The 10,816-nt window shown below is 41.1% G+C and overlaps 1 protein-coding gene across 1 annotated transcript in view; it reads left to right on the forward strand.

Annotated features, from left to right (window-relative positions):
- The window catches only part of reck (reversion-inducing-cysteine-rich protein with kazal motifs), a 52,128-nt gene extending 41,791 nt beyond the window's left edge, over positions 1–10,337 (forward strand). The window contains exon 21 of the mRNA XM_084566547.1: positions 5,165–10,337. Coding sequence (XP_084422673.1) covers positions 5,165–5,371 — 207 coding nt within the window. The 3' untranslated portion in view covers positions 5,372–10,337. The remainder of the gene's footprint in view (positions 1–5,164) is intronic.
- The last annotated feature ends 479 nt before the right edge of the window (positions 10,338–10,816 follow it).

Consider the following 10,816-nt stretch of genomic DNA (forward strand, 5'->3'; position numbering starts at 1 on the left):
CTAGGCATGATGGGTGCATCACTTCATCTGCCTCTCTTCTTACCCTGATGCTTCTCCACTATCCTTCCAGTTTTTAATAATGCCTTGGACAGTTCTTAACCCAGTTTTAGTAGTTTCTACAATCTCCTTAGATGTTTTCTCTGCTTGATGCATGCCAATGATTTGACCCTTCTCAAACAGACGACCACAGGATGTGTCTTTAGACATGGTTGTTGAAGAAATGAGAAGCTACTCATTGCATCAGTTGGGCTTAAATAACTTGTTGTCAGCTGAAAGATAATCACCCATGCAGTAATTATCCAATAGGAGGTGAATACCTGTTTGATTAGTTAAATCCAGATGGTGATTTATGTTTTTTGACCAGGCTGTGTAGAACATGTTCAGTAAACGCTGTTCATATTTTCTGTGAACTGTGAACTGAACACATAATTATTCCAGCTTTGAGCGTAGACGTGAGTTTCACTCAATCTGGAGGGAAATCATGATGTTCAGGTAAAAAAAAAAAAAAAGAAAAGAAAAATAGTTTTACAACAGCTGTCAGCCGACGTGTTATTTACAGCATCCATCACGGCTGGTGCAGCTGAAAGAGAATCTGTCTCCGGTACCGTAACAGTTGAGTTATTTCCTGCGTGTACAGTCAATAGTTATTCAAAAAAGCAGAAAAGATCCTGGTGGAATAAATATGACGGGCTGGGGATGGATGAGCAGGTCAGTCAGAGACTCTGTTGAAGAAGATTAGCTCGAAGCTGCTCATTTAAAATAATAATAATTTTAGTTCAAAATTAAAAAATGTAAATTTGAACTAGTTCACTTTAATCTGTGCGAACTGACCGTTGAACTAGATCTTGTTTATTGTGAACAAGAGAGTGAGTATGGAGAATGACGGGTTTATCATACATCGACTAGGAGTGAGTTCTGAAGTGAACAGAGCTTTAACTTCTGCTCCGTCAGACATCTACACAAACATAATCCACCCAAGGTCTAAAGACAAAGGCATGAAATGTTTCTAAGTGGCAGCGTGAGTCAGGACGCCTCCACCCAGTCACGAATGCATTTTTATCATCAACAGGAGGAAACTGGAGGAAAAGTAATAACAAGTCAGAATCATCCTTACATTTATAATTGTGTTAGTTTATCTGATTATTTGGAGCTTTTTAAATGCAGAGACTGGAGGGTAGAAAATATTAACTGCAAGATTTTTTTTTTGATTTTTTTTTTAATTAAAGATGAAAGTTTAAAATTGAACCACATTTTTTATTTGCTTCATTTAAAATCAGCGCTGGTGGTGAACGGAGCCGCTGCTGTGTGATCTCACAAATATATAACCGTATAAATATTTATTGATTGAAACCAATTTTGCTCGAGTCAATTTTCCATGTTTTTATTTCCCCCACCGGTTTTCCCTTTTTACACGTTCGTGCACAAACACCGTGAACACACGATCATGAGCTGCTTCCAAACCCAGTTGTGTTCAGCTAATTACCACCAGCGCTCCGTCTGGACATGAATATTCATCGCTGCAGTGATTACAGTGGTGAACTGAGGGGGAGGAAGCATTTCTTCTCCTCCACTGTTTTTATTCCAAATGATGGTTTTACACCTGCAAGACATCGTAAGGTAGATGCAAAACAAAATGAGGTAATAGCAAAACTGGATCAGGTTTAAGTTACTAATTAACTCCGGTTTCGTTAAGAAACAACTCAAATGTTTAAAGGACAGGAGTGATTGTCAACGTGGTCGTCTGTCCACCACCACCAGAGGAAAATACTGAATAGAGTCTCTTCATTATCTTTAAAGTAGCTCGTTCATTTTGTTCCTTCGTCCTTTCGCCCTATTTAATTTTCTTTGAGCATGAGAGACGATAATGAAGCGATAGGTTTGTCTCCGTAGTCAACCTTGTGCTGCAGCCTTCGCATTCATGTCCAGATGAGAATATGAACCTGAAGACTTATATAAACCTCTTTGCAGCAGAGTAGTGAATTGAATGTTCAATTTATTTCAGAGCATAGAAAATGGTATGAGATGAGACGTGTTAGTCCAACTTTTAAACTAACAGCTATCTGCGGCCTTAGAGAGGTGATGTCAGGATTCACTGTGACTGTCAATGAGTCCGTATTTCACCCTCCAGTCATGAAGGGATCGTGTTTTATTCTAATAGGAGGATGTTTTTATGTGTGTCAGATCATAAGTGGGTTAAACCGTGCGGCGCTGCTCTCTGTCTTCAGGCTGCTGTTTAACAGTCTAATCTAATCTTAGACCAGAATCAGTTCACGGCCCAGAGCTTTGTAACGTACTTCTGTACAAAAGCTGCCGATGGAGTGATAGAAGGAGACTAAGCAACAAACGAGACGCAGAGCGAGAGAATAAAGCCCCGGTTTTTATTCCTGGGGAATGATTGTGGAGGTCGTCTGAGATGTTAATCCTGTACGAATGGAAAGTAAAGATCAAACTGAGAGATACTGACAATGTTTCTCCTGACACTTTGATTCACGGCTTTTTCTTCTTCGGCCTCTTTTCACTTAATAATTATGAAGGCTGTGTCATAAATCAGACGTTGCTGTGTAGCGTGAAGGATGATGAGATGTGTGGCAGCAGATTTTATTTATGATAATGAATCAGTAAAGGTGGAGCTGCTTGTGGTGACTCATCAGAGAATGGACATGGGCCTTCTGAGGGTGTCCTGTTGTTAGTGGGGGGGGGGGCTTTGAGGGGAGGGGCCTCTGTGTTATTGCTATGGGGTGGGGGGGGGGGGGGGGTGTCTGGTCTGGTCTGGTCTAGGTGGGTGCTACATGTCTAAGTAACATCCACACCAATGAATGCCAGGTCCAGAAGTTTCCCAGCAGAACACTGAACTGTCACAAGATGGTTTAAAATGTTATTCACTTCTCTTGTCGGTGGTCATAATGTTGTGGCTGATTGGTGTAGTTTTCGTTATTAGTCTGAATCTGCAAAGTGTCAGAAAGTGTAGAGGTGCAGTTTAAAGGTCTAATATTAACTGTAACGTGTGGTGGCGTGGAAGCAGAGACGTAGCTGAGACGTCATAAATCAGATTACGTCCTCGTTGTAGAAGTTGTAGAAGTTAATAATTCTGGATGAAACTCTTCAGTCGCACTTCTGAAACATCTCAAACATTCACCTGAGATCCAGACTTTAACTTCAAAGCATCGTCTCCTCAGCACAAATATCATCAAAGCGTCGGCGGCTTCCACTTAAAGCAGAATAATAATCGTCTAAACAAGAAAAGACGTCTCAGTCGCGATCTTTTCAGAGCTGGTTGTCCCACGAGGCTCGCTGCAGGAGGTGGACGGCTGCAGCAGACAACACGGCTTTTCATAGCTCCAGGTCTCTTTGTCCCTGTGAATGAAACGAGAAGCGCTGTGACATTAAAGCAGAATTACTTTGGTAGAAGAAAGTAGAAAAGAGGTAAAATATCTATATTTTGATTGAGACTGATTCTTTAGAAAACCTTTTGTTATGATTTCTAAAAACCTTGGCAATTACAACGCCACCATGGAGACGTATTACATTTATGTCTGTAGAAAAAAACAAATGGACAAAGCGTCTCCTCTCCTTCCTGTTGGTCAAACTGAGGCTAGAATATGGTAAATATGGACGCCGCCATCTCCAGAGTCTCTCTCTCTACCTCCATCAGTTTCTGGGATATGTTGGATTATACAAACTAAACTTATTATTTTTAAATCAATCACCGTCATGGATTCAGACTTTGTAAATGCTAACTATGGACTGACGACTGTTTTCCCCATAGAGCTAACATTGGAGCTGATAATCTCACAAAAGGGGCGGGGCTTATATGACCTATACTGCAGCCAGCCACCAGGGGGAGCTCCACGTGCTTTAGCTTCACTTCTGAGAAACTGTCATGGCGTCCACTTTTCTTACAGTCTACGTTCTGAACAAAATGATTTCTGTACCTGCTGATGAGCCCAAACATTATGACCACCCATTTACTAATACGCTGCAGAGACCTGGACTTTACAAGACGTCTCCAGACCACGTTGTTCCACAATAATCACAGTTGGTGTAACATGTACAGTATTAAATATGTGACATTTATGACATTTAATCTTTGGATGGACAACTACAACTACCCACGACGGCTTGAATGAGACGAGCTAAAAGCAAAGAGCTGAGTTGTTCCCAGAGTCTCTAATTTTCCCTCTCTGGCTAATTTGAGGAGGAGGGAGGGTTAATGTGGTTCAATAATGTCGTGGCTCGTCATCTAGAAACACAATGTGACTCTGTTAGGAAGCAGCAACAGTTTGATCAGAAGGGAAGGCTTGATTAATGCCGGTCATGTGCTGCCTCCATCAGCATGGTAATGCAGCTGAAATCAATTTGAGAGTAAATGGAGCTCATGGAAGGAAAGTTGTGTTTTACTGAGTTTAGATTGCTCGTGTCTCTCTGGGTTTAGTCCTAGCAGCATGCTCGCTGCCTGAATGTAAGAGTTATTCAGATCTTCTGAGGGTATTTGTTTTCCTGGTCTCTGTTTCAGTTGAGGTGTCACGATGCATCTCGTCTTCCACTCAGGGCTGATTCAAACCTGATTTTACTTTTCACCAGCGGTTCTTCTCGAGCTTCACATGATAATGAACCAGAGCTGTTGGACTGATTCTTTTAGACTTCAGAATAAAAAAGCAGAAGAGGTGCATGTATTGTTTAGTATCAGGACGGATCAATTCTTCTGCTTAGTTTCTTTGGCAGCTTTGACGCGAGCCAACCGCCACCAAAACAAGTCTTCTTCATTTGTTCTTCGTCTTCACTTTAGAATAAACTTAGATTTAGATAAACGACAACAGAAGAAGAAGAGAAAACAAGATGCTGAACTCACAGCAGAGAAAAGTTTAAGAAGTTTCCTCTGGTAGGTAAAGCCTGTTACTAAGCAACAGCATCTTCCACATGTATTTAGAGGTAACGTTCATCCTCGTCCTCAGCAGCAGCTAGAAGCTTATTCACATCAGCTCGTCTTGGAAGAGGTGGGTGTGCTGGTTTGTCTGGAGATAAAGCTCCAGGACAGGATGTGTTATTGATGAGGGCCGACTTTAAATCATCCTCCAACAACATTTATTTGCAGAGCTGTGGTTAGTTTTCATTAAAGAAGGAAGGAGTCGTGGAGGTCCTGAGCTGACTGTGTTGTGTCTCCCAGATCGAAGCCTGCAGTAAGGAGGCGGAGAAGATCGATTCCCTCATCAACTACGCCAGCCCCACCCTGGTCTCCCACGTCCCCCTCTCTGCCTTCCTCACCTCTGAGATCCAGACCTCCTACATCCACTCCTCTGGGGCCACGCTGCCTTCGCCTCTGCCCCCCGGCTGGTGCTTCCTCCTGGCCCTCCTCGTCGCTGCAGCCCTCTAAGTGCTTATTATCCCCTCCAACCATCTCCCTCACTGTAACTTTTCCAAAGTACCCGGCCCCCCCCGGTTTCCTGGGAGGACGGGGTGTCACGAGGTGAGTGTGTTCAGGCGACAATCATTCTTGACTGACCTGCGTTTCAAACAATCAAGGCGGTGGAAAAGCTATTATTATGGAGAAGAGAAAAAAAAAGCTTTTGTGTGAACAGTATTATTATTCAGCTGGGTTTCCTTCCAGACGTGAAGCGTGTGAGTGTTTGTATGTGAGAGTGACCTTTTAAAGAAGCGCTTGGCTTCGTACCAACAGTGTTTATCCATTAGTCCCAGCTGCACGGCCTCCTCTGGAAGCTGGAAATGTTTCATGGCTCGTTCTGTTTGTGTCCAGGGTTAGTTTGTGTGTCCGTGTGTCTGACAGGAGACAAACTGTCCTCATCTGGCAGCACATCTGTTTGACGAATGACCTGAGCCTCCTCCTGGTCACGTACACCACAACCGCTGTCACTTAATGCAAGCAGCTGACTGACACGTTTGCAGCCTCTGGTGCATGAGAGATGCACAATCTGTAGCACAGTGTGTGGTATAAGTACACATATATACATATACATACATATATACATGTGTGTATATGTACATGTGAGGTGTACATGGACCTAGTGTTTGAACCTCTAACCTCAGCAGTGTTAGAGCCGTGCTCATGGACTGAGTCGGCTCCAGTGAAACTAATCCAGCCTCTAACGACGTCACATGTGACGACTGACCAAACAAAGACTGTGCCCCCCCCCCCCCCCCCAAAAAAAAGACTAAGACTGACCGGATCTAGAGTCCCGTTGAGACTTTCTCCAGTTTAAATGTGTGTAACCTGATGTGGTGTTCATAAATATACTGCGTTAATAATCCATCAGATAAATGGAGACGACTTATTCTATAAATGGATTTATCTTAATTTAGAGCCAAAAGCTTCGGCTGAATAATCTCCATAATGATCATCATGTTCTGAAGTCATTTCATTTTCTGCACCTCCACAAAACCTTCCAACCATCTACAGACTACTCTCATCGTTCTGTGAAACTTCTCAAAAACAAAGAATAAATAAATAAATAAATAAATAAATAAGGATTCATTTGATTTTTAATTTAAAAAGAAGCTAAAACTAAAACTGTTAAATCTGTGAAACCTGAACGAGAAGTAAAGGAGAAGCCAGTGGTTATTAGATTTATAGAAGAAGAAGAAGCAGAGGAGAGACCTGGACCAGTGGTTACCATGGAGACTACTGTACTTCCTGCTTCAGTCAAGGACAACAAATTAGTTTTTATGTTGTGTTTGACTTGTTAGACTTTTGTTTTTAAAATCACATTAATAGAAAGAAAATGAACATTAATTTTCTCTTTTTGAAAAGAATAAAAGAAAAGTTTCAGTTCAATAAATAATCAACTAGAAGATGTTTCTTCAGTTTCTGGTTTTAAAAGCAAAAACAAACTAGAAATACCAAAAAAATAAATTAAAAAAATGTACAAACCATGATCAAAAAGTCTGAGATGGAGCTTTAATAAACTGAATGAACTGAAGTGAACTAACTGATGAATGAACTGGTCGTGTGTCGGCTCTGAGCTCAGTGGGAGCTGCTTCATGTGATGAACCCACTTCAGTTAAAACTCGTCTCTATTCTGCTGCCACAGTAGAGTCACATGATGACACGGCCGCTGACAGCGACCATAATCCAAACCTCAGGACTGTAACTGGTGACCATCAGATGATCAGCTGATCAGCTCCGGTCTGGTTCCAGATCATCACCAGTAAAAGGAAAATATCACTCAAACGTCTGATTGTCTGTGAATGCAACCATTGGATTAGACTCTGCAGTAAAGACCTGATGCAGTAAAGACCTGATACAGTAAAGACCTGATACAGTCCTCTAATGGAGGTATTTATGAGCACCACGTCAAACAATGAGGACCATTATAATCTAATCTAATCTAATCTGATATAAAACCCTTAGTGTGAGGCCAGTAGCTCTGAAAAGCATTTAAAGGGACTCTTCCTGTCTATATATATATATATATATATATAAAATAATAAATAAACTAGAAGCCATTTAATGAGAAGAAGGACAATCATAGTCGCTGCCGACCGACCGTCCCGTCCCGTCCCGTCTGGACAGAGAGGACTGACCAGCGTGTGCCCGGCGTATAGTGTCTTATATGAAGTAATAATTAAAAACAAAATGCAATAACTTTATATTTGTGTTAAGAAATGTCTATATTTGTATCTGATTGTGATTCTGATCACCTACGTGCCATGTTTCTGTTTTTTTTACTCTTTATTGCATGATGACAATTATGAAGTGTGTTTCCTCCAGAATGTATTAGTGTGTGTGTGTTTCTGCCTGTACAGCACAACATGTGTGTCCTTCTCAAACAGTATTACCGTGCTAGGCAGCTCTGTAGCAGGGACCCCCCCCCCCGACACAGCTCCTCCATATCTTATTATTATTATAATTATTATTATTTCTATGTCTATGTTCTGATGTTCAGTGGAGCCGATGTCGATTCATTAACGTGTTCTCATTTCACGTCTGCAAAACAAAACAACTTTTTCTCAGCTAAAAAAAGTTGTTTAACATTTTGAGGTTATGTTACGGTGACGAGACTCAATCTTATGTCTGTGTGTTAGCTACAGAACTGGCATGTTTAGCTTAGCCTAGCCTAGCTTAGCTTAACTTAGCTTAAACCTGGGATGCAGCTAAGGGTAGAGTTATTTAGGTTAAGTTGACAATATTGCCATCAATCTTATGTATGTGCTGACATGTGGACATTGTAGCTTAGCTTAGCTTAGCTTAGCTTAGGTTAGCTTAGAACACCTTGTACATTGTTTTATGTCATTTATCTTAACATAAGATAAAATGATGTGGTTGAAAGGGACGTTAACTGGTTGAGCTTTATCTTGACAAACAGGATGCTAGCTGAACGCCATTAGCTGGTAAACACCTCCGACTTCTGAAGACAGGCTAATGCTACATGTCCAACAAAAAGTTAGCATTGTGGCCCAACAGGCAGGCATCAAATAACAGTCATGAACTCTCATGTACTATGCTAACTCTTGGCAAACAAATCATGCTAGCGCCAGACCTAGCCAGACATGCTAATGTTAGCTGCTTAGTTTAGATGTTGTTAGCCGTTTCCTGTTTGTAAGCTAAGCTAGGCTAACCACACCTTGACACTTATTTACTTTCTTATTTAGGTTTAAGGTGACAAGACTGTGTCAGTCTTGTAGTACAGTGCTGACATATGGATGTCTTAGCTTAGCTTAGCTTAGCTTAGCGTAAACATGGGAATTGACTAGCCTGTATCATTTAACTTGTTCAGTTGTACATAAGACATTACCATACCTCATGCTAGCGCTGGGGTAACCAGCTAGCCAGACACGCTAACGTCAGCTTCTTAGTTTAGAAGATGTAAATACATTTTATCTGGACAGATAATTGGAAAGTCAGTGAGTGAGCTAGCTGTTTCCTGTTTGTATGCTAAGCTAGGCTAACCACACATTGACACATATACTTTCTTATTTAGGTTTAATGTGACAAGACTGCGTCAGTCTTATATCTGTGTGTCAAGTACAGTGCTGACATATGGATATCTTAGCTTAGCTTAGCTTAGCTTAGTTTAGCTTAAACATGGACAACAATTGAACAATTGACTAGCCTATATCATTTAACTCGTTCATTTGTAAACTCTCATGTCATGCACTAAGTTAAAACTTGGCTGAAACCATGCTAGCGCTGGGGTAACCAGCTAGCCAGACATGCTAACGTTAGCTTCTTAGTTTAGAAGATGTAAATACATTTTATTTGGACAGATAATTGAGTGAGCTAGCTGTTTCCAGTGTGTGTATGCTAAGCTAAGCTAAGCTAACCTCACCCTGACTCTGGTGCTGTATTTAAAACACACAGACGTGAGATTTATAATCTTCATTTCACCAATATGTTAAATCCTTCACGTTTATTAATTCTTTTCTGTGCTGCTAACCTGGCGGCGCCCGAGGGGAAGAGTATTTTTAGCAGGAGACTCATTTCTCGTGTCTTTCCGTACGATGTAAATCCAGAGTGATGGACTCGTCTGGTCTGTCCACGGCCTGTGATGAGTCGCTGCAACCAGCTGATGGTTGCCACGGCGCCCAGTCTGTGTTTATAGTCGGATCATGTGTGGTTCCTCTTCATCATGTCGTTCTCTGTGTCTGACTCTGTAAAAGTTAATTTTAAAAACAAAAATGAGGATGCATATTTTATGAAATATAAAAAAGAAGCAATACCAGAAGAAGAGTTGGGTTTTTCTTTTTTACATCTGCGTTTCATCACATGCACCTTTACGTAAACCTTTATCAATCTTTACTGATGTGTTTCCTGACTGACCTGAAGGTTTTAATATATAAAGCGTGTGGAGTCAATTCATCTGCAAAGAAACTGGTTCAACCTGGTTCAGATAAGTTATCAGAGTGAACCATCCGTCAGGCTGCAAAACACAAGATAAATGTTATTAAACCAAACTCTGGAAAGAAAAAGAATCGTTTAGTTCGACTTGAGTTATGAGCTGTAATTAAAATCCTTCCACGATCCTCCTCAACATGAATCCTAATCAGATGATTCATCCTCTGACTTCTCTCCTGACCTCAGCTCAGGTTTTATATTCCTCCTTTTACATTTCTGTTTACTTATGAATAACATATTCATCATCCAGAAAGTTTAATGTGACCTGAGCTGAGCCTCCAGCAGAAGAGAAACCACTTGAAACACGAGGAGACGTTAATGAAGCGGTGGAGTTTTTCTCCGTTTGTCTGATCACGGCTGAGGTTAAAGGTCTGAGTCCAGGATTCATCAGCGACGAGAGTGAAGGAAAGATTTAAATAAAAGAAAACACCGTGGTCTGTTCCTTTTACCAAACTAGTTTTATTAGTGAAGAAAGAAGAAAACTAAATGAATAATAGATTTATTTTGTGTCAAATGGGAAAAAGAAAAAAGGGGAAGGAAGACGTTCAGATGAAAGCAGAAGAGCAACAAGAACATGAAATCCTGACGCTGACTGCTCCACTAGAGTCCTGCTCTCTGGTTGTTTGATTCCTTTTAAGACTGAACTGGGTCCCTTGTCTGCGTTAAATACGGCGTTGGATCAGAGCGTGGTTCACCTAGCTTAGCATCAAATATTGAAGCAAGCAAACGCATTAGCTCTGCTGAAAGTTGAAGAGCAGCTCGTAACTTTCTTTCTGCTCTTTTTAAAACTCTTCAGTAAATGAGACGCAGCCTTGACGGCGTTATTATTATCATGGTGATAAATGACTGGAGCCGTTTATCACCTCTCTGTCACATCGTTGGTCTATTTAAGTAACATATCCATCGCTTTAAAACTTTATTTCTTGTTCTCCTTCCACCTGAGTGACACAAACGTCCTCAAACAAAGTC

Source organism: Chelon labrosus (assembly GCF_963514085.1).
Source record: "Chelon labrosus genome assembly, chromosome: 18".
In the NCBI taxonomy this organism is placed as follows: Eukaryota; Metazoa; Chordata; class Actinopteri; order Mugiliformes; family Mugilidae; genus Chelon; species Chelon labrosus.